This window comes from Thalassophryne amazonica, chromosome 4 (genome assembly GCF_902500255.1).
Source record: "Thalassophryne amazonica chromosome 4, fThaAma1.1, whole genome shotgun sequence".
In the NCBI taxonomy this organism is placed as follows: domain Eukaryota; kingdom Metazoa; phylum Chordata; class Actinopteri; order Batrachoidiformes; family Batrachoididae; genus Thalassophryne; species Thalassophryne amazonica.
The window spans coordinates 25,838,924-25,863,677 of NC_047106.1; the positions used below are offsets into that span (position 1 = coordinate 25,838,924).

The following is a 24,754-nucleotide window of genomic DNA, read 5'->3' on the forward strand; positions in this document are numbered from 1 at the left end:
ATTTGCAAGAGCTGACTGTGTTACTGTAATGAACTGCTGTGTTAGAAAATCCATCTTAAATTAATATGCAAACAAAAAAGGAAAGGTTCTCCGCGCTTCTGCCAAGCACATCAATCCGGTGTCACAGACCGAATGGGCCGCCCCTAAAAATTGGTCCGCCCTGCCTCCACTGCACATGCGTTATTTCGGAGCTCAGCAGCTCATCTAAGACAGAGTCTCTTCACCCAAAGTGATCAAATGGATTATGGGATTATTAACCATCAGATGATAAAGTTAAAACCTCTTAAATCATTCTGAAGTCAGTTTTAAGCGGAAACAAGGCCATTTTAATCAGAAACGAGGCAAAACCCCTTGACGCTTTGAAATGACCGACACGCAGTGAACACATCAGCTAGCAGCTCATGTAGCCGCAGCTCTCTGATCGCTTCCTCCGTCTTTTATGATGAAATAATGCTGAATTTATGTGGAAATGATTTTTGTACAAAAGCTTCACATATTCCGACCCACTGTGGAGATCTGTGTGCACATCGGTGGATCCACCTGCTCTGGTTGCTTGTCCAGAACAACAGAGGGATCATCTCTTTCTTCATCAGAATCCTCACTGTCTGGTTCAGACTGACAACACGCTGCGTGCTCCGTGGTGGCTGCTGTTTTACTGCATTACATTACTAAGCCATATACTGTATATTGTTTTATAACAGAAAACTGTCAAAAGGGGGAATAAATATAAGTGTAAAGATGATATCATCAGAGCAGTAAATTGATCAGTCCGTGTGAACACTGCACATTGACTCCCCACGTATGGTTATTTTCACCAGCTGCATCTGATACACAATGTGAATTCTGCCTTCCAGAACAGCACTTATATAGTCATCTGAATCATGGCCTGTTGCCACATGATCATAAGGGCTGGATTGTCATTCCTACACTCATATTGTTATATTTAATAAAAAATAATAATCACAAGCAGGAGGCGATTGCTACTGCTGCCGCCGCATTCAATTACCGTCAGAAATGACACAACTTTTTTGTTGTTTCAAATTCAGCATTTGCTTGTGGCAGGAGCAGTGTTGCCACAGTTACTTTGATAAAGTAATCCAATTACTGATTACTCCTTGAAAAAGTAACTTAGTTACTTTACTGATTACTCATTTGGAAAAGTAACTAAGTTAGATTACTAGTTACATTTTAGTTACTTTCTCCAGCTGCCGACAACAACCCTCTGCCACCTCAACATGACAATGATACTTGTTTTGCCAAAACTCACTTTATAGTCACCATTTCTTGAGTTCAATGAAAATAAATACTTGTTTTATAAAAAGTAAAATAAAGACCAATTTCTTGACCTCATATTTAACTGTTGACAGCACTGTAACAGTAAAACTTGCAATTTCTAACCTACATTGTTTATAAATGCAACTGTTAAATTCTTTCTAACATTTAAATTCTCTCTAAACATTTTACTTGTCGAAATTATTATTATTATAAGTAGTATTAGTAGTTGTAGTAAAAAACGGCTTCATCTAGGGGTGTTGTGGGGGTGGGAGCACATCCCTGCCCCACGCCCCCATTCCATCTGGATTCGCCCCTGCTTTGGCGTTTGAGCACAAAGAATGGATAACATTTACTTATGCAGAAAACATGACCAGATTTACAGGTAAGAAAGTTTTATTGCATTTTCACATCATGTGGTCCTCAGAAAGAGAGTGTAGGTGCATTTGAGTGGAAAATAGTGTTAGTTGTTGACGCGTCGCGGAGGATCAGCTGTTTTTAGCAGCAGATACGGAGCGGCTCAGCTCAGAATTCTAAATAAAGGAGAAAAAAGCATAAAAATGTCTTTGTAAAGCTCAGTACATGTGTGCTGTTGTTGCCTTTAAGGTGAGGACGAGTTGTAGCTGCTGCAAAAAACCATGGATGAAAAGCTCACAGCTCGCTTAAAGTGGGCAGTTCAGTTGAACCCCGACCCCCCTGCCCACGGACCAAGTTTAATGCTGCTATCGACCCACAATGCAAAAATAATAGTAACGCACAGTGACTTGGAGAAGTAACTTTAATCTGATTACTGTTTTGGAAAGATTAACGCGTTAGATTACTCGTTACTAAAAAAAAGTGGTCAGATTATAGTAACGCGTTACTAAGTAACGTGTTACCGGCATCACTGGGCAGGAGTGTGGTTTTCATTTTATTTTTGGTAAAATAATTCATTGTATCCACACAAAAGATTAATTCTGGCTTATATAAGGTGCCTGAGCCCATTGAAGCTGACCCCCCACCTAGATAAAAAAAAAAATCCAAGCAAACAGGCTGAGTTTGCCCTGTAATTTCTGACAGAAAATTAACTCAACGACAGTAGCAGCGCTTACAAACCGGCTTCTGCACTGTATGAAAACATTCAGCTGGTCAAATGAAGTCGAACTAAATGCTAACGTTACAAAAACTAAGCAAACAATAAAAAACCATCAAGAATGACAGCAAAATGAAATACGGACGAATTGAGGCTTTGGTGGCATTCGTTCAAATTTTTTGACAGTTTAAAAATCCTGACAGAGCGCCAGCTGCAGGAACGAAGCTGGCACAACACAGACATCTGTGTTGTGCCAGCGTTCCTTTTTTTTTTTCTTCCTTAAATTAATATGCATTGTAGCTATAAACTCAATGCCAGCTTAATAAATCTGTGCATCATTGTCAATCATTTCTCTCCCAGTTGGAGTTCAGTGACGATATTGTGCGAATCATTCAGACAGCCATCAACAGTGACGGTGGTCAGCCTGAGGCCCGGAGGGCTAACAGCATGATCAAGTCTTTCTTCATACGGGTGAGAACCACACAAACTCAAGAAAGCAGAATGATCATCTCAGTTTCCAGGAATATTATCGAACAAAAATAATTTAGATTTGGTGTTTGTTTATTTTTTTATTTATTTGAAATGCATTATCACACACCATCATATTGTCCAAACAGGTTAGTGAATGTGTTTCCTGTTTTACTGGACTGAAGAGTAAACTTGATCGAATGTTTTCTCTTTCAGAAAATGGAGCGAATATTTCCTTGGTTCAAAGTCAAAGAATCGCGGTTCTGGGAAAGACAGAAAGTCTCTGCCAAGTGAGTCTTTGCCAGTGTTCCCAATATTGTGCTGAATTAAAAAAAATCAGCACTCAACAGCCCCAACAGGCATTGATTGCACTCCACTATGACAAACTACTGATTATTTTCATGTTGTTGTTTTATATCATTGTTATTTTATGAATAATAAACTCAGATTATACAAGTCACGTGTAAAATTGAATTATATTTAGGTTCATGTTCTCTGTGAAGACACACAGGTAGTCATAGTCATCAGTTTTTCCAGGAAGAAATAATAAGACTTGCATTAATATTTCTCAGGTCAGACTTGCAGCATAATCCACATTTGTGCTGCACAGTCAAGTATGTTCCAGCTGTAGTGTTTTTGTCCAAATATGAAGATGCACACAAGGTTATCTTCCTAGGTTATCATGCGAGCTTGCGGCTAAAATTAGCTGCAACTGTTTAGCATTGAATTTAATCTTTATTTTCAAAAATATTATTTATTAATTTGATTATTTGTTTTAAACATTTTTTTTTCAACTCTATATCGAAGTCTTTGCGCCTTCAGCACAGTTAGCAGAAAATACATTGAATTTATACTGTACTGCCATTAGTATGTTAGGATTTTAGTGAGGGAAATAAACAAGTAGCCCTTGGTCAAGATCAGGATCCAATAAGAATGTACTCAAAGGAGCTGTGAGGGTCACAGTGGTTAGACTGTAATGGCAAATCTTGTCTGATCTTTATCACTTATGGTGGAAAAAAAATGAAATACAAATGCCTGCTGTACTGTCATGTTACGAAGCAGTGATGAGGAACTTGCTTAAAGGTCACCGGAACTGTTGCATATTTGCATGACCTTGTCAGCAGTGTGCTGTCCTCACATCTATTTGGTTTTACAGACTGTAAGAGAAGTTTTTTTTTTTTTTTAAGTATTTCCACATTGATGGTGTGCTTTGTTATGTGTTTTTGGGTAGTTCGGGTGTGAAGTCCACTGTGCTCGCTTAACCAGACTGCTTGATCAGGTTTAAATTACAAGTTCACTTTTTTACAGATTTAGTTAGACTGGTGACAGACAGGGGAGTGGCGAAGTGGTTAGAGTGCTTGTTTCCAGAGTGGAAGGACACCAATTCAAGGCCATTCTCCTTGTAATGTGGAGTTACGCCAAGAAGGGCATCCAGCATAGAACATGTGCCAAATCAGCATTTAGATCCACGTCCGATCTGCTGTCGCAACCCCAAGTGAAACATGGTAGAAGCTGAAAGGACTTAATTCATTAAACTGGTAATGCCCAAGCTGACAAACGAGGTGACTATTATCTTTGCAGATGACATTGTGAACTGTAGTGTAGTGAGTGTAGAGAGCAGGTTGAGATGTGGACTGTTGGGGATGATCTGCCTGAGATCCCCACCCCGGTAATTTTATGTGGTGAGCCAATTTAAGACTCAAATATTGACAGGAGACGGACTTAGAAAACAAGATGCTGTATTAAAGAGATGCCCACATTGAACAAAAGAGTCACCATTACAGCAGTGGAATCTTGAAAACAGACATCACATGCACTGCTGCTAACAAGAGCCCCAACTTCTGGGCTCGCCTGCATTTTAAGCCTGCACTCAGCCAACCTCCAAGTGGGCGACCCTTCCCTGCTGGGTGGATCAGTGGAGCTATGTGATTGGGTGAAAAAGTGTTTGCGCTTGACATTGATATGCGGTGACTGCTCGCGTTGTTATCTGAAAGGTATGTCTAAAAGTAAAACTGTGTTTTGTCTGTGTAGAGTGGTAAGCAAAGAACAGTATGCATCATGGCCTTCCAGCAGCATGCATCACGGCTTTCCAGAGGAGATACGAAGTTAGACCAAGAACACGGCCGTGAGACATTCTGCCTAACAGGACATACAGTCTGGAGGGAATGAAATTCAGTAGGAACAAGATGGGATACATGTGTGTAAATGAGAAGTGTGGTGACATGAGTTTAAATGCTTGTCAACTATGCAAATTAATGGAGACTGTGGTAGAGAGGTGAAGAAGAGAATGCAGGCAAGGTGGAGCGGGTTAAGAAAGGTGACAGGAGTGATTTGTGTCAAACGTATCGACAAGAATGAAAGGGAAAGCTTACAAGACAGAGCTGAGAAAACTATGCAAATAGTGTCATTTGGAGGCTTTGTCGTTGAGCTGGATTATCGCTGCTTCCTCCAGCTAACACTTGTAGTCTGCAGTCATAGTGGCCATAAGACCTTTTGAATGAGAGGTCCTATTTTAGGAGCACTTTGCAGAAGTCATGACCATTTCCATCAGTACCCTGGAATTATTGTAGTCCCTGAATCTTTTTTTTTTTTGTCACTGCTCTGGTATATCTACAACAACACATGCCATACAATAACATACATGTATGAACAACAACAACAACCACATAGATGGCCGCTGTTGTGGTGTCTGCACAACAACATCAACAATCAAACAAACAGGAAAAGGAACAAAATGGTGAAATGAAAAATAGGTGCGCATTGCAGATGAGCCTTTAATTTGAACGTCTTGCAGCATCTTAATATTTAATCTTTAGGATTGTTGCACAAGGCAGAGCAGTGCTGAGAAATGTTTTCAATAATTAAAGAACACTTCAAAAGCGATAAAAGACCCTAATATTCAAAGTAGTTCTGATCGATGGAGTATCAACATCGCTTGCTCTAAAGTTACATAATCCCCACAGCACTTGAAGCACAGTGTGAATGAGATTTGGGGTTTTCCTGCATTTCCATCTTCTTCAGGATACTTTCAGGAAATGTTCCTAATTTATTGTTAAATTGTTGGTGCAGAAAGGAACTTTGAAGCAGCTCAGAACATGCGGCATCTGCTTCAGGTCTGTGACAGCACAGAACCAGTTTGTATAATAGCACCTTAGTATTTTTGTTTCTTTCTTTAATATTTATTTCATTCATTTAAAAGAAAAACAGAAAAGCAAAAACAAAGCACCACAATACCAGAATGAAAAGGAGCAGAAAGAAGAACAAGTCTTATGATTTCTTCCCCTTTTAACAATACAATCTTTCAATATCCAGCATCATAGTCAACATTATTTAACAGATTGCATTTCTTTAACTTGTCACATACCACTGACCCATTTCATAATTATGACCATTAATTAATAGATTACATCTCTGACAGGTTACATTTAAACTTAAGACACTCCAAACATTATTAACAGTTTACCTTTTTTTTTTTTTTTTTGACTTTCTTGCAGCCCACTGACTTATTTCATAGTTTCATACTTACTTAATACATCTAATTTAATACGTTTTTTAAATGATTTAAGCGACCTTAATTCTTTAATTTCTTTATTAAGATTGTTCCATAATTTGACACCTTTTACTGCAATACTCCTTTCCTTTACTTTGGTTCTAAATCTTGGTTTTTTAAAGACTTCTATTCCTTTCAGTTTATAACTACTTACTCTTTTTTCAGACATATTTTGAATGTTTGTTGGTAAAGTATTTTTATTAACTTGGTACATTGTTTGTAATATTTTCAAATCGACTAAATCATGAAATTTAAGTACCCTATACTTAATAAACAATGGATTAGATGGATCTCTAAAACCACTGTTACTAATCACTTTTAAAGCTCTTTTCTGCAAAATAAATAAAGGTTGTATATAGGTTGTATATGTTGATCCCCAGATTTCTACACAATAAGTTAAATATGGGACAATCAATGAATTGTACAACGTTAATAAACCATAACTATTTAATGAATATTTTACTTTATGCAAAACAGCAATGGCTTTCGCTATTTTTCCTTTTATGTAATTTATGTGTGACGTCCATGTAAGATCTTCATCAATCATGACTCCTAAAAATTTCGTTTCTTTTACCCTTTGTATATCCATTCCATCTATTTGTAATGACACATTATTTTTTTTTCGCTCTATCATTAAACAATATAAAATTTGTCTTATTAATATTTAGTGACAATCTGTTTATATCAAACCAATGTTTAACTTTTTCCAACTCTGTATTTATCACTTGTGCTACTTCCTGTATATCTGATCCAGAGTAAAACTGCGTTGTATCCTCAGCAAATAAAATGCTGCCAAGCACATTGGATACATTCACAAAATCATTGATATACAAAATAAACAGTTTGGGTCCAAGTACCGATCCTTGTGGTACTCCATAAATAATGTTACACAATTCTGATTTGGTATTATTTATCTGAACAAACTGTTTTCTATTTTCTAAGTAGTTTTAAAGAAATGAAGAACCCGTAGGATTGTTCTGTGGGCTAAAGTACACAGAAAGGACATTTCCAGACACTGGATTAGAATTACTGTTGTATTAATAGTAAAATATTCAGTTTTGGGAATTATAAAATCAAATACTTTATTCTCCATAATCTCAAAGGCAGAAAAAGATCCTTCACCTTTCAAGAACAAATAAATGGAGCAGATCAGTTGAATTTCTTTCAGCACACCTTATCTGAGGATAGTGACATTGATAAACCTTGAAAGCTGCTTAAACGACTCATTGATCCCACACTTTTTCTCTGATTTAATGAGCTCATTCACCATCTTGTTGTAAGTAATGGATAGTTGGACACAGAGGGGAGATGAGATGGTGTTTGTGCCTGTGCTTAAAATAATACAGATTCATGATTCGAAAAATATTTATGAAAAGATCTGTATTTTTGTATGTATGACATTAATTACTGAATGCAGAGATATTAAGTGGCCTTCAATTTTAAGTAGTTGGTTGAGTTGATCTAATGCTGCGAGGCAATAAATCAGTGACTTAAAAATGTATGTATGGAACACAGCTAAGACTGATTTGTGCAGATAATTACACAATTAAAAATGAATTGTTTTTGTTGAATACAAAACTGATGTTCCTTTCTATTGTTGCTGGTAGCAATAGTATATTTATTGTTTGTGGAAATGGCTGAAAGGGATTTGTGGTATGGAATTGGACTCTATAAATTAATATTGGGGCCACTCTTCGTTTGCACTGTCAGTCACTCAGTCGTTCTCTCACTTTGTTTGCTATCAGATTCCCTGGACCATCTATTCTGCCTCATGGGAGGCAAACCATGATAGTGTCACATTTCAGTCTGAGGCTCTTAGATGCATTATTTGTGGTCTCCTTGTGGTTAGCATGCCAATTTAGTCTATTTTGTTATGTATCACTGCGTTAGTCCACAAAGCAAATGATTCATAAGGGATCCATCATCAAGTGGAGGCCTTTTTTGATGCTTCTAATGCATTGTCAATATCAGCCACAATATAATGACATCACAGTTATGGAGTGGGGATGTGATCGAGGAGGTTCAAAAAATGTATGTATCCTTCTTACCTATACGTGTGAATATTACAACATAATTTTGTTACTCATGGCAGAAAAAGATCCTTCACTTTTCAGGAACAAATAAATCTTGTACCATGATTTTCAGACATTGGCCCCTTCACACATAACACAAAATTTGGCAAAAGAAGCAGAAACCGGCCAAAAAACCAGGAACGAAAAATTCCACCTGCTGTCGGGAGGGACACACAGTTTTGTACGCATGCAAGAGCACCGTGGGAGCACCTGGAATGTGTGGCACCACATTGCGCTGCTGCTGTGGGGGGGAGCCACACACCAAAAAAAAAAAACACACCGCAATTTCTAATATCCCTCTTATCGTGCGGACAGTTATGGTCCTTCTTGATCATAGACATTCATGACCCATGGTCATGAATGTCTTCATCTGCTGGTGCCGTAGGACACCGCATCATGTGGACCATAGCTGACGTGGGTGACGTGACAATCGCCAGCTAAGTGTACACATGATCAGTCCTTTTTACCTGGCATAGTCTGCCGATGTGAGCACTGTATGGTTACTCCAGCTCGTTGCAAAGACAATACGAGGTCTGTTAGAAAAGTATTGGACCTTTTTATTTTTTGCAAAAACCTGATGAATTTGAATCATGTGTGCTTGCATGAATCAACCTTGAACCTTCGTGCGCATGCATGAATTTTTTCACGCCTGTCGATTGCGTCATTTGCTAGCAAGCAGCCTTTGTGTGAAGACGTGTTGTGCTCTCGGCGGATTTTCATTGCAAGGAAAATGATGGAACGACTGGAGCAGCGCTGCATCAGATTTTGCCAGAAACTGGGCGACAGCCAGGTGGAAACCATTCGGATGATTCAGATGGCTTTCGGTGACTTTTCAGTCGTGTGACTATCCGAGAAATTGTGGATTTGTTGGGCATGTTACAGCATGTCCTGTGAGACTTCAACACTAAGGTGCTTTTGCTCCGCCGTCATCTTCGCCATGAATTTCACAGCCACTCTTTTCATGGCCAAATCTTCTGTCACAGTGGAATGTGCCGAAAAAGTGCTGATGTCCACCTCTTCTGCAATTTCTCGGATAGTCACACGACGGTCCCGCATCACCACAGCGTTCACTGACAGCCTCAACACTGCATTTAATCTATTATTAGACTCTATTGGCTTTGCTCAAAAAGTAAATGAGTCCACCCACCACTTTAATCATATCTTAGATCTTGTTCTGACTTATGGTATGGAAATAGAAGACTTAACAGTATTCCCTGAAAACTCCCTTCTGTCTGATCATTTCTTAATAACATTTACATTTACTCTGATGGACTACCCAGCAGTGGGGAATAAGTTTCATTACACTAGAAGTCTTTCAGAAAGTGCTGTAACTAGGTTTAAGGATATGATTCCTTCTTTATGTTCTCTAATGCCATATACCAACACAGTGCAGAGTAGCTACCTAAACTCTGTAAGTGAGATAGAGTATCTCGTCAATAGTTTTACATCCTCATTGAAGACAACTTTGGATGCTGTAGCTCCTCTAAAAAAGAGAGCTTTAAATCAGAAGTGCCTGACTCCGTGGTATAACTCACAAACTCGTAGCTTAAAGCAGATAACCCGTAAGTTGGAGAGGAAATGGCGTCTCACTAATTTAGAAGATCTTCACTTAGCCTGGAAAAAGAGTCTGTTGCTCTATAAAAAAGCCCTCCGTAAAGCTAGGACATCTTTCTACTCATCACTAATTGAAAAAAATAAGAACAACCCCAGGTTTCTTTTCAGCACTGTAGCCAGGCTGACAAAGAGTCGGAGCTCTATTGAGCTGAGTATTCCATTAACTTTAACTAGTAATGACTTCATGACTTTCTTTGCTAACAAAATTTTAACTATTAGAGAAAGAATTACTCATAACCATCCCAAAGACGTATCGTTATCTTTGGCTGCTTTCAGTGATGCCGGTATTTGGTTAGACTCTTTCTCTCCGATTGTTCTGTCTGAGTTATTTTCATCAGTTACTTCATCCAAACCATCAACATGTTTATTAGACCCCATTCCTACCAGGCTGCTCAAGGAAGCCCTACCATTATTTAATGCTTCGATCTTAAATATGATCAATCTATCTTTGTTAGTTGGCTATGTACCACAGGCTTTTAAGGTGGCAGTAATTAAACCATTACCTAAAAAGCCATCACTTGACCCAGCTATCTTAGCTAATTATAGGCCAATCTCCAACCTTCCTTTTCTCTCAAAAATTCTTGAAAGGGTAGTTGTAAAACAGCTAACTGATCATCTGCAGAGGAATGGTCTATTTGAAGAGTTTCAGTCAGGTTTTAGAATTCATCATAGTACAGAAACAGCATTAGTGAAGGTTACAAATGATCTTCTTATGGCCTCGGACAGTGGACTCATCTCTGTGCTTGTTCTGTTAGACCTCAGTGCTGCTTTTGATACTATTGACCATAAAGTTTTATTACAGAGATTAGAGCATGCCATAGGTATTAAAGGCACTGCGCTGCGGTGGTTTGAATCATATTTGTCTAATAGATTACAATTTGTTCATGTAAATGGGGAATCTTCTTCACAGACTAAAGTTAATTATGGAGTTCCACAAGGTTCTGTGCTAGGACCAATTTTATTCACTTTATACATGCTTCCCTTAGGCAGTATTATTAGACGGTATTGCTTAAATTTTCATTGTTACGCAGATGATACCCAGCTTTATCTATCCATGAAGCCAGAGGACACACACCAATTAGCTAAACTGCAGGATTGTCTTACAGACATAAAGACATGGATGACCTCTAATTTCCTGCTTTTAAACTCAGATAAAACTGAAGTTATTGTACTTGGCCCCACAAATCTTAGAAACATGGTGTCTAACCAGATCCTTACTGTGGATGGCATTACCCTGACTTCTAGTAATACTGTGAGAAATCTTGGAGTCATTTTTGATCAGGATATGTCATTCAAAGCGCATATTAAACAAATATGTAGGACTGCTTTTTTGCATTTACGCAATATCTCTAAAATTAGAAAGGTCTTGTCTCAGAGTGATGCTGAAAAACTAATTCATGCATTTATTTCCTCTAGGCTGGACTATTGTAATTCATTATTATCAGGTTGTCCTAAAAGTTCCCTAAAAAACCTTCAGTTAATTCAAAATGCTGCAGCTAGAGTACTGACGGGGACTAGAAGGAGAGAGCATATCTCACCCATATTGGCCTCTCTTCATTGGCTTCCTGTTAATTCTAGAATAGAATTTAAAATTCTTCTTCTTACTTATAAGGTTTTGAATAATCAGGTCCCATCTTATCTTAGGGACCTCGTAGTACCATATCACCCCAATAGAGCGCTTCGCTCTCAGACTGCAGGCTTACTTGTAGTTCCTAGGGTTTGTAAGAGTAGAATGGGAGGCAGAGCCTTCAGCTTTCAGGCTCCTCTCCTGTGGAACCAGCTCCCAATTCAGATCAGGGAGACAGACACCCTCTCTACTTTTAAGATTAGGCTTAAAACTTTCCTTTTTGCTAAAGCTTATAGTTAGGGCTGGATCAGGTGACCCTGAACCATCCCTTAGTTATGCTGCTATAGACGTAGACTGCTGGGGGGTTCCCATGATGCACTGTTTCTTTCTCTTTTTGCTCTGTATGCACCACTGTGCATTTAATCATTAGTGATCGATCTCTGCTCCCCTCCACAGCATGTCTTTTTCCTGGTTCTCTCCCTCAGCCCCAACCAGTCCCAGCAGAAGACTGCCCCTCCCTGAGCCTGGTTCTGCTGGAGGTTTCTTCCTGTTAAAAGGGAGTTTTTCCTTCCCACTGTAGCCAAGTGCTTGCTCACAGGGGGTCGTTTTGACCGTTGGGGTTTTACATAATTATTGTATGGCCTTGCCTTACAATATAAAGCGCCTTGGGGCAACTGTTTGTTGTGATTTGGCGCTATATAAAAAAATTGATTGATTGATTGATTGACTTTGGAAATGATCTGGTCATTTCAGCATGTTGATGGCCGCCTGGAGCGTACCGCTCCTTAATCTGTGTGATGCCCATAGCATCATCACCGAAAGCTGTCTGAATCTTCCAAATGGTATCCACCTGGCTGTCGCCCAGTTTCTGGCAAAATTTGATGTGGTGCTGCTCCAGTCGTTCCGTCATTTTTCTTGCAATGAAAATCCGATGAGAGCACAACACACGTCCTCACACAAAGGCTGCTTGCCAGCAAATGACGCAATCGACAGGCGTGAAAAAATTCACGCATGCGCACGAAGGTTCAAGGTTTGCTCATGCAAGCACACGATTCAAATCCATCAGGATTTTGCAAAAAATAAAAAGGTCTGATACTTTTCTAACAGACCTTGTATAAGTTTTTTCATATGAGGACAGCATGCATACGCATGCCCCTCATGGTGGAGAGTTGTAAGGTCATGTCCATCATAACATGGTACGTGTTCTCCAGCTGTGACTTGCACGTCCACAGATCTCAACAGCAGCAGCTCGCGCAGACACGCCCAACTTACCAAACAAACTCAGCTCAAAGACAAAAGTCTTACTCTGTTCCTTTGTAATGTGATTATGTATTTTTTTAATGTAATTATTGTTATTGTTGTATGTATTTATTTAATTGTCCTGTTCTCTGTGTTTTTAATTTAACACGTCATGTCCATTGAGCCGTGCTGTCAGATGGAATGGACGGGAGCATGAGAGCCCGCACACACATGTGCATTGCTGGAGTGTTGTTCATGTTGTTGAATGCAAGGCATATGCCCCCCATCTGAGTTGCGAGTACACAGCGGTCAGCTGTTCAGCTGCGCACTGCGCTGGACACACCTGACAATGTAGGATCGTGTTTTGTGTGTGTGTGTGTGTGTGTGTGTGTGTGTGTGTGTGTGTGTGTGTGTGTGTGTGTGTGTGTGGGGGGCACACTCCACAAGCCATTTGTGTTGTGGGGGGGGGGGGCACCATACTCTTACATTCCATTTCTGTGTGTGTGTGGGGGGGTTAGCCCAGTCACACCCATGTGTGTTGCTTGGTAACAGCACACTCATGTGGCACTTAGACAGTTTTCACAGACGGCTCAAATGTGATCATCTGCACTCCACTATCGTGTCAGGAGTGTGAATAGCCCCACCTTTTCTAAGTGCCCAGCGAGTGGTGTTGGATGTTTGTGTGTGGCACCTGGAATTTGTGGCACCTGCCGAGAGGGGGTCAAATGGGCACTCACTGTCTTTCGCCTGCTGGTGTGCGTGAATGGTTGTGGTGACAGCTGTATGAGGCTTTTGAGGCGGCTCAGATTTTTCACGAGTGGCATGCAGTTCCTCCTTCAGTGCGCCAGTCGGCTTCAGTCGTGTTATGTGTCAAGGGGTCCTAACCTTACCTGAATCTCTCATCTGCCTGAGTCAGGCCCCATCATCACACAAGCCGTTGGGTGCTGTTGTAGGTTTATGCAAGTAGTTTGATTAACACACTTTACTTTCTTATCCTTCAGGAGTTCGGAATTAGATTGTGTCTATGTATGAATGCTAAGTTAGGCAGTTTCTAACTTTTGCCTTAAGTGACACTTTAACAAATTCTAGCTTGCTAAATATGGTGGAGGAAAACAAGCACAAGTCCCCAGAATGAAAAGAGCCCTCTGTAAATGACTTATTTTAAAAGATTCTAGCTAGTTTGAAAAAGTAAACAATTAAGCAGTTTACAAATCAAAAAGATACAGTGAGAACAAAGACAAAATTCAGCATCCTAATTGACCACAGTCACAATGAGTTACAGGAAATAAAACCATCTGCTAATCTTAAAGTTGAATTTTCAGCTGCTGTTTTGCCAGCAGGCACATGGAAGACTAAAGCATAGATTTGATGTTTTCTTTCATAAAGTCATGCTTATAAAAATCTCTGTTCCGTTCCATCATGAAGATGGGTAAATACCTGCAATGTGCACAGTTTCTTCAGTCACAGCCAAAAAGTCCTGTATGTGCTTCAGAGTCTTCTGGGTCTCTTAGGGATTTCCCTCACTGATTTCCTTTTTGCCTGGTCACTTTTTGACAACTTCCTGCTCTCGACTGATTTACCATACAGTACCATAGTGTTTGAATTTCTTCATGCTTCCAGGACACATTCAGTGACTGGGAAATCTTCATGTATCCATCCACTGACTTGTTGGATGCCTTATGCCAAAATTTTTAAACTGACATGTTGCTTTAACACAGAGCCTTGAAAGCCTTTAACACATGCCTTGAAATTCTTAAAAGTGATCTTGAATCATCACATTTGATTTGAGACATGTTGTACAACCAGTGGTTGTAAGAGCAAAGTGTCAGACGTCATTCATGTTGGCTCGTGGTGAATGTTGTTGTCCACCAGCAGTGGTCTCCTCCCCAACGCTGTGCTGCCTCCATCGCTGGACCACAACTACGCCCAGTGGCAGGAGAGACAGGAGCTTTCCCGCGCTGAGCACCCACATCTCATGAAAAAGATCATCCCAGCTCCCCGACCCAAGACCCCCGGTGAACCAGATTCTCCAGTATCTTCTCCTCTGCTTCCTCCATCTCTACCCCCACCACCCCCACTATTGCCCGGTAAGGCAGCCTGGTTGTGTGAAAAATATGCACACACTGTCTGAGCACATCCAGTGGCCAAATTTCCCATAAAAAAAAAAAAAAACACTGTTTTGTTATCTTCAGATCAGGTAGACAGTCCAGAGCTGCCTCCTCCTCCTCCTCCACCAGGTGTCATTGACAACCGGCTGTGTGTTTTGTGTCTGAAGTACGGCGATGAGAACACGAACGTGAGTCATACATGTGATGAAGTGAGTCCTTACTTTACTACACATACGTCTGTCTGGGTCAAACAGAACACACCTGTATGCTTTAGGAGGGTGGTAGGTTGCTGTACATCGGTCAAAATGAGTGGACCCATGTGAATTGTGCGATGTGGTCAGCCGAGGTGTTTGAGGACGACAATGGCTCTCTGAAGAATGTTCATTTGGCTGTTTTAAGAGGAAAACAGTTGGTAAGACATAATACTTTACACCACACAAAGTCTTAACTGCATTTTTATTCATCCATCTTCGATGTGCCTCTTACTTAGCACTGTGAGAAGTGTCAAAGGCCTGGTGCCACTGTTGCCTGCTGCCTCACCTCGTGCACCAGTAGCTATCACTTCATGTGTGCCCGTCAGTGTCACTGCGTCTTCCTGGAGGACAAGAAAGTCTTTTGTCCAAAGCACAAGGAGCACATCAGGGGAGAGGTAAGAAAATCTTATTATTTATTTATAAATAATGTCACTATTTATTCTTATTTGTTAAATTTATCTATTAATTCATTAATTTATAAATGTAATAAGTAGTCACTTAAATCATCTGAAGATATTTGGAGATGAGTTAAAGCCAGAAGACTCGATTTTATAAATATTGACTTTTTACCTATGAACATTAATTTGAGATGTCATGGAGACAGGCAGCACAATGGTATAATATAGTATTTACATATTATTAGGATTGTAAAGATTGAAGCAGCGTGGTGACAAAGTGGTTAGTGGGCTTGTTTCCAGAGCACCCGGTTTACCACCACCCGTGCCCATTGTCCATGTAATGTGGACTTGCATCAGCAGGACCATGCAGCATAAAACCTGTGCCAAATCAACATTCTGATTCATATCAGATCTGCTGTGGCGACCCCAAGGGAAAAAGGGAGAAGCCAAAACAACTTATTTTACTAGGGACAGTTCTGGTTACGATTTGCACCCCTGAATTTTTAGCACATTATTCAAAATATGTTCATAAAGGAAATTAGTAGTAGTAGTAGTAGTAGTATTGGTGGTGGTAGTAGTAGTGTAGCACTTAACACCCTTGTATGCCAAATGATTCTGCAAATACAGAAAAGGTAAAAGTTGAATCCTTTCATTTTTTCAGGTTTCAGTATATTAACAGGTACTCTTCATACTGGTGGCATGATTAAATTTTCATGATAAAAAGATCATAAAATATTTTGCCTTATTGCTCAACTTTACATTGAAGTCACTGATGGTTCACTTTATTTTGAATGTATCATATTTTTTGGAGTATAACTCCTCTGTACCACTTCATCATGAAGCTGTATAACTGGGGATACAAAATGCAAAACATGCACTATGCACAATTTCTCCAATCACAGCCACAGAAGCCTGTATCTTCTTCTGGGTTGTTTGGGTGTCTTGGTGGCTTTCCTCACTCTTCTCCTTCTTGCACATTCACTCAGTTTTTGAGAACTGTCTACTCCACACAGATTTACCATAGAGTGTCATACTGTTTGTATTTCTTCATAATTGATGTAAATAAAGTTCAAGACATATTCAGTGACTTGGAAATGTTCATGTATCCATCCCCTGACTTGTCTGAAGAAAAATGGCTATAACACTGATTATTTACAGGTATTATACCAAAGGGGCCCATTACTTATGCAACCCATCTTCTTGGCTTTTATATTTTTAATTAATTTATATCAACTTGTACAGATTTACTTTCAGTTTGAGTCTAAGGAAGATGATTTTAGATTTTTTTATATTGAAAAGCCTGATTTACTTTTTGTATTTGAAATACCATAAACAAATTAAAATGCGTGAAATGCCAAGGGGCTGAATACTTTCGCAAGCCACTGTAAAATAATAAATGCCAGTAATAAAAAATACACTTCAACAGGGCATAAAAAAAAATCCAAATTCAAAAGCTGAGAATGCCATTTGTGTGTGTGTGTGTGTGTGTGTGGTAGAAAAAAAGGTGTGATGTGTACTCTGGTGTGACTTATGTATGGTTTTTCTTCTTCGAGAGGCATTTTTAACAGGTGCAACTTACACTCTGGAAAACATGGCTGTTATTTCCAACATGTTTCATAGTTCATATTTATGGTTAAACCTGAGGTGAATCAGCTAATTCAGCAGCCACAGCACTCTTTCTATGCAGTGCATCCTATCATTACTCACTTACTTTTATCATTTTTGCATCTGATCACAGACAGTGTATCCAGATGCACATCGATTTGTCTGACAAAGAAACATGCACACCGTGACAGTCATATCGACTTAGGGAAAACATTATTAGTTATAAATTGCAGTACCAGACAGGCACTTTCAATCTTTCCATCTTTGCCCATGCCACTGCATCATTCTTTTGAGATTACAAAGTGGTTGTCAACACGGTCTGAAGCAGCTGTCATCTTTTTTTAGGGCCCGAGTAGGCAACGTCCTACAAGGACCCTATTGTAATTGCGCTGTTTATTATTATTATTATTATTTATTATCATTATTATTATTATTATTCTCACTTTTGAAATCGAAATTTCGGCCTCTTCCCATGCTCAAAAACTCACCAAACTTTCCAAAGTCGTCCGGCCGGATCCGAAATTCGATATTTTGGGGGCGTCGCACATGGTCGCAGAAAAATCGCGAAATAGCGTCCCCTAGAAATGTTCAAAAATCCTTCCGCATTGGGCTTTTTTCGTCGTAGCCTCACGAAATTCGGTATACATATTTACCATGCCAGGATGCACGAAAAAGTCTCTTACTGTCATGGTGAAATATCGACAGGAAGTCGGCCATTTTGATTTTAAGTTTCGATTTTGAGCAAATTTTTTGCCATTTTTGGCCATTTCCACTACTTACATTTGAATGAACTCGTCCTAGGGATTTCATCCGATCGTCTTCAAATTCGGTCAAAATCATCACAACACAATGGTGATCAAAAGTTATCAAAAGATTCTAATTAAGTCAAAAGGCGTGGCTGCTAGGGGTCGTCAAACTTTGGCGAGCTTTTCCGAGCACGCCATTTCCCTTGGAACGGCTGTCACGCCCACATACTTCATCATAGATCCTTTAAACTTGCTGGACATGATGAGGGCTCCGCCCTGAACGTCTACATATCTTAAGTTCCCACCTGCGTCATAGCGCCCCCCAGTGGTGGCGGGAAATGTCCTATTTTTACTTTAAGAGGTCCTGATGTCACATACTTAACCCAGTCAACTTCATTCCACTTCTAAAACATGCAGAACAAATTGGTGAACATAGGCGATGAATGCCGTGAAGTTACGAGGAATGGCGTCCATGTGGCGGCATGCCGAATATTGCCCATTCGCCATGAAATTACGTTCTTCCTTTTGACGGCTTTAATTTTGTCACATCATCATGAAAATTGATACACAGGTCGAGCACGACAACCTCTTACAATTCATACGGGCTCCGCCCATGGGCGGGGCAAAATGCCTCAATAGCGCCCCCTTGAAACTTTCAAAAACCCCTCCACATAGGGGTTTTTTTGGAGTAGGGAGATGAAAATTGGTACACGTGTAACTTGCATAGACGTACAAAAACGTCTCTTGCACCATGGGTCTACTCCAAACAGGAAGTCGGCCATTTTCAATTTTCTTCTCATTTTGACGTGATTTCCACATGTTGTATTTGAACGAACTCCTCCTAGGGATTTTGTCCAATGCACTTCAAATTTCTTCCAGATCACCCAGAGACGATACTGACCAAAAGTTATCGAAAGCTTGTCTTTATGTTGAAAGGTGTGGCCGCTATGGTGCCGCCATTTTGACCCTTTGCCATGGAACATTATACTTAAACAGGTACTGATGTCACGTAGTTAACCCCATCAACTTCCTTCCACATCTAAAACATGCAGAACAAGTTGCTGAACGTAGGCGATGATCACCGTGAAGTTACGAGTAACGGCGTCTGTGTGGCGGCATGGCGAATATCGCCCCTTCGCCATGACATTACGTTCTTCCTTTTGACTGCTTTAATTTTGTCGTATCATCATGAAAATTGATACACAGGTCAAGCACGACAACCTCTTACAATTCATAGGGGTGTCGCCCATGGGCGGGGCAAAATGCCTCAATAGCGCCCCCTTGAAACTTTCAAAAACCCCTCCCAATAGGGGTTTTTTTGGAGTAGGGAGATGAAAATTGGTACACATGTGTGACTTGCATAGACGTACAAAAAAGTCTCTTGCACCATGGGTCTACTCCAAACAGGAAGTCTGCCATTTTGAATTTTCTTTTCATTTTGGGGTGACTTCCACATGTTGAACGAACTCCTCCTAGGGATTTTGTCCAATGCACTTCAAATTTCTTTGACAACATCCAAAGATGATACTGACTAAAAGTTATCGAAAGCTTTTCTCTATGTTGAAGGGTGTGGCCGCTATGGTGCCGCCATTTTGACCCTTTGACATGGAACATCAAGTCACGATAACTCCTTCATGCTTTGCCTGATTGACTTGAAACTTCACATTTATGATGATGGTTGGCCCCTGAACACACCCAGCCCCTCTGTTTGCACACTGAGCGCCCCCTAGTGGATGAACAATCAACATGTCATAACTCCTTGATGCATTTTTTTTCCTTCCCACTGTAGCCAAGTGCTTGCTCACAGGGGGTCGTTTTGACCGTTGGGGTTTTACATAATTATTGTATGGCCTTGCCTTACAATATAAAGTGCCTTGGGGCAACTGTTTGTTGTGATTTGGCGCTATATAAAAAAAAATTGATTGATTGATTGATTGATTGTGTGATTTGTTTAAAATTTTAACTGTGTGCTGAGTGGTTGCCCCTGCATGCACATGTCCACATGTGGTCACAAGGGCACCCACTGGCCTGGGTAGGCAGTTGCGCGGAACGAGGGCCCGTATATGACTGCTTGCAGTCCTAGTTATTATTATTATTATTCTTGCCACTTTTGAAATCGAATTTCAGCCTCTTTCCATGCTCAAAAACTCACCAAACTTTCCAAAGTCATCCGGCCGGATCCGAAATTCAATATTTTGGGGGCGTTGCACATGGTCGCAGAAAAATAGCGCCCCCTAGAAATTTTCAAAAACCCCTCCGCATTGGGCTTTTTTCGTCGTAGCCTCACGAAATTCGGTACACGTATTTACCATGGCAGGACGCATGAAAAAGTCTCTTACTGTCATGGTGAAATATCGACAGGAAGTTGGCCATTTTGATTTTAACTTTCGATTTTCAGCAAATTTTTGCCATTTTTGCCCATTTCCACTACGTACATTTGAACGAACTCGTCCTAGGGATTTCATCCGATCGTCTTCAAATTCGGTCAAAATCATCACAACACAATGGTGATCAAAAGTTATGAAAAGATTCTAATTAAGTCAAAATGCGTGGCTGCTAGGGGTCATCAAACTTTGACGAGCTTTTCGGAGCACGCCATTTCACTTCGAACGGCTGTCATGCCCACATACTTCATCGTAGATCCTTCAAACCTGCTGAACATGATGAGAGCTCCGCCCTGAACGTCTACATATCTTAAGTTCCCACCTGCGCCATAGCGACCCCCAGTGGTGGCAGGAAATGTCCTATTTTTACTTTAAGAGGTCCTGATGTCACATACTTAACACCATCAACTTCCTTCCACTTCTAAAACATGCAGAACAACTTGGTGAACGTAGGCGATGATCGCCGTGAACGTACGAGTAACGGCTTCTGTGTGGCGGCGTACCAAATATCGCCCCTTCGCCATGAAATTACGTTCTTCCTTTTGACGGCTTTAATTTTGTCATATCATCATGAAAATTGATACACAGGTCAAGCATGACAACCTCCTACAGTTCATAGGGGCCTCGCCCATGGGCGGTGCAAAGTGCCTCAATAGCGCCCCCTTGAAAATTTCAAAAACCCCTCCCCATAGGGGTTTTTTTTGGAGTAGGGAGATGAAAATTGGTAGACATGTGTGACTTGCATAGACGTACAAAAAAGTCTCTTGCACCATGAGTCTACTCTAAACAGGAAGTCGGCCATTTTGAATTTTCTTCTCATTTTGAAATGATTTCCACATGTTGTATTTGAACGAACTCCTCCTAGGGATTTTGTCCAATGCACTTCAAATTTCTTTGACAGCATCCAAAGATGATACTGACCAAAAGTTATCGAAAGCTTTTCTCTATGTTGAAGGGTGTGGCCGCTATGATGCCGCCATTTTGACCCTTTGCCATGGAACATCAAGTCATGACACTCCTTCATGCTTTGCCTGATTGACTTGAAACTTCACATGTATGATGACGGTTGGCCCCTGAACACACCCAACCCCTCTGTTTGTACACTGAGCGCCCCCTAGTGGATGAACAATCAACATGTCATAACTCCTTGATGCATTGTGTGATTTGTTTAAAATTTTAACTGTGTGATGAGTGGTTGCCCCTGCATGGACATGCCCGCATGTGCTCACAATGGTACCCACTGGCCTGGGTAGGCGGTCGCGTGGAACGAGGGCCCGTATATGACTGCTTGCAGTCCTAGTTTATATTTGTGTCTTTTTTTTTTTTTTTTACCCAGGTGGTGTCTGGTTTTGAGGTGACCCGCAGGATCCTGGTAGACCTGGAGGGCCTAAGTCTCAGGAGTAAGTGGCTGGCAGGAGTGGAGCCTGAAAATATCCACATGATGATAGGTAGGTTGGTTGGTGTTAAACTGTGGATGAGTGCATCATGTTAGTAACTTTGTTTGACTTGCTATAATTAGTTATTCATTGAATGCTGATTTAATGCAAACACCATCATTACAGGGTCCATGACCATTGATTGTTTGGGTATATTGACTGAACTCTCAGACTGCAAGCGGAAACTCTTCCCTGTAGGATACAAGTGAGTTTTGTTCCTTCTTACTTAATATGATCTGTGCAATGCCTGGCTGCTTTAAGTGCTTTTATTTCTATATGTAAAGTTTAACAAGTTTGTTCATTTAACAACTAGGTTGATTTAATAATTAGAGGCTGTGTTGCATGAAACTTTAATTTCTCTGTCCAGGTGTTCAAGGGTGTACTGGAGTACAATAGATGCTCGAAAGCGCTGCGTGTACACCTGTAGGATTCTTGTTTGTCACCCTCCAGTGGAAAAGTCTGACCTGAAGGGCGTGATGCCACCTGAGGAAAATCGCACTATAGCACACAGCCCACCTGCACTATCAGGTAAGGTAGAGGGGTTTCATACAATTAACCTGACTTTACTGTCCCCAAAGGGAAAATGATCCTGCAGCCAAGTGAAACATTGAGTTGGATTTAAAATATCAAACCAATTCATGAGCTTTCTATCCACAAATGACTTTCACTTTTTAGAGAGCCACAACTGGAATGCATAAAATAAATAATTGGAATATTGTAAACTTTGCAAAATTGTAAACAATCTGTGTTGCTGTACTTTAAGTCATTTCCATTTTTTTCAGTAGTTAAAGCTCCTTCACCATCCTGTAATTATCAACCGTTTATAGTACAGACTCGGCTGTGGTGTCATCATCTAGCTGTTAATCACATAAGAGAGAGGAGTTTTTACAACCTGCCAGTTGAACATTCTACATTTAGAAGTGCATGTATATACAGTAGTGTTCAAAATAATAGCAGTATATTTAAAAAAGTGAGTAAAGCTCAAAATCTTTAAAATAGCTTATATTTCCATACATGCAAATGCATTGGGAGCACTGCATGTTCTATTCCAAATCAAAACATGAAGGACAATTTATGCAATGTATTACTTTACAGAAAGTGAAGAAAAAGGAATATTAGGCTGTTCAAAAAAAAAAAAAATAGCAGTGTCTGCATTTTTCTTTACAAGCTCAAACTTTTACTGTATAAACTTAAAAGTGTATGAAGATTTCCTGTGAATCCGTGAACTATTATTTAGTTGTATAACCACTGTTTCTGAGAACTGCTTCACATCTGTGTTGCATGGAGTCGACCAATTCTGGCACCTGTGAACAGGTATTACAGTCCAGGATGATTGGACTACATTCCACAGTTCTTCTGAATTTCTTGGTTTTTCCTCAGAAACTGTATTTTTGAAATCACCCCACAAGTTTTCTGTTGGATTAAGGTCCCGGGATTGGGCTGGCCACTCCATAACGGTAATGTTGTTGGTCTGGAACCAGGATGCTGCTTGCTTGCTGGTGTGTTTGGGGTCATTGTTTTGTTGAAACACCCATTTTAAGGGCATTTCCTCTTCAGCATAAGCAACATGACCTCTTCAAGTACTTTGATGTATTCAAACTGATTCATGATCCCTCGTATAAACAGACCCGACACCCTAGTATGTGAAACGTCCCTGTGTCATGATGCTTGCTTCACCATTCTTCACTGTCTTCACAGTGTACTGTGGCTTGAATTCAGTTTTTGGGGGTTGTCTGACAAACTGTCTGTGGCCCCTAGACCCAAAAAAAACTATGTTGCTTTCATCGGTCCATAAAATGTTGCACCAAGGCCAGTCAGTGTGTTCTTTGGCAAATTGTGACATCTTCAACACGTCATTTTTTTCAACAATAGGACTGCACGGGGCTTCTTGCCCATAGCTTGGCTTTACATAGGCAACTTCTAATTGTTACAGTACTTATTTGATCACCCTGGAGTTGATTGTTGGCTCAGTCTTTGCCATTCTGGCTATTTTTCAATCCCTTTGAATGGCTGTTTTCCATCTTCTTCCACATCTTTATGGTTTTGGTTGCCATGTTAAAGCTTTTGAGATCATTTTAGCTGAGGAGCCTATCATTTTCTGCACTTCTTTAGATGGTTTCCCCTCTCCAATCAACTTTCTTTTCTTTTTTTTTTGTCAAAGTACACTATTCTTCTGAACAATGTATGGAATGACCCATTTATCTCAGATTTTCAGAGAGAAATGCACTACAGCCAGCATGTACAGCATTCGCTTCCTTTGTCCTTAAATAAGGGCCACCTGTATGGGTATAATAAGGGTCACAGAAAGAAAAATGCAGACTGCTATTTTTTTGAACAGCCCAGTATTCCTTTTTCTTAGCCTTCTGTAAAGTAATAACAAATTTGATAAATTTTTGTTCATGTTTTTATTTGGAATAGAACATGCAGTCCCTGTGACAGACTGGCGTCCTGTCCAGGGTGTACCCCGCCTCGTGGTTCCAGCCCCCCGAGACCCTTATGTGGACTAAGCGGTTGAAGATGAGAGAGAATAGAATATGCTCTGTTCCCAGTGCATTTGCATGTATGGAAATGAAAGCTATTTAAGGATTTTGAGCTTTACTTACTTTTTAAACACATTGCTATTATTTGGAACACAACTGTAAATATATTTATCTAAACTGTGTCCTTTTTCAACTTCTCTTAATTCAAAAGACTTTCCTGATCCCTTTGAATCTCCGAGGCGCTCCGAAACTCTGTCTCCTTCCAACACTCCCAAGCTCAGGGTTTACACCAGAAACCGACATCCCAGCTACCCTCCCTGTCAGCGTTCACTGGGCCCCCGGCCTATGCCCTCTCCAGGTACAAAAATATGCATTACCGTTGTGGTTTACAATAAAATTTGAAGGAAAAAAATATTTTTTTCTATATATTTGTAAATACGGTAATTTTCAGAAAACAGTTGTATTTAAGAATTGATTGAAATCTTGAAC

The 24,754-nt window shown here is 40.2% G+C and overlaps 1 protein-coding gene across 3 annotated transcripts in view; it reads left to right on the forward strand.

The window, feature by feature from the left end:
• kmt2a (lysine (K)-specific methyltransferase 2A) overlaps positions 1-24,754 on the forward strand; it is a 152,918-nt gene that overhangs the window by 105,285 nt on the left and 22,879 nt on the right. For 2 of the 3 annotated variants that reach the window (XM_034169284.1, XM_034169285.1), the window contains exons 15-24: positions 2,705-2,815; positions 3,029-3,102; positions 14,727-14,941; positions 15,047-15,150; positions 15,237-15,374; positions 15,453-15,611; positions 21,686-21,797; positions 21,912-21,990; positions 22,153-22,313; positions 24,477-24,623. In XM_034169284.1, coding sequence (XP_034025175.1) covers positions 2,705-2,815; positions 3,029-3,102; positions 14,727-14,941; positions 15,047-15,150; positions 15,237-15,374; positions 15,453-15,611; positions 21,686-21,797; positions 21,912-21,990; positions 22,153-22,313; positions 24,477-24,623 — 1,300 coding nt within the window. The remainder of the gene's footprint in view (positions 1-2,704; positions 2,816-3,028; positions 3,103-14,726; positions 14,942-15,046; positions 15,151-15,236; positions 15,375-15,452; positions 15,612-21,685; positions 21,798-21,911; positions 21,991-22,152; positions 22,314-24,476; positions 24,624-24,754) is intronic. The other variant, XM_034169286.1, reaches the window with a different exon arrangement.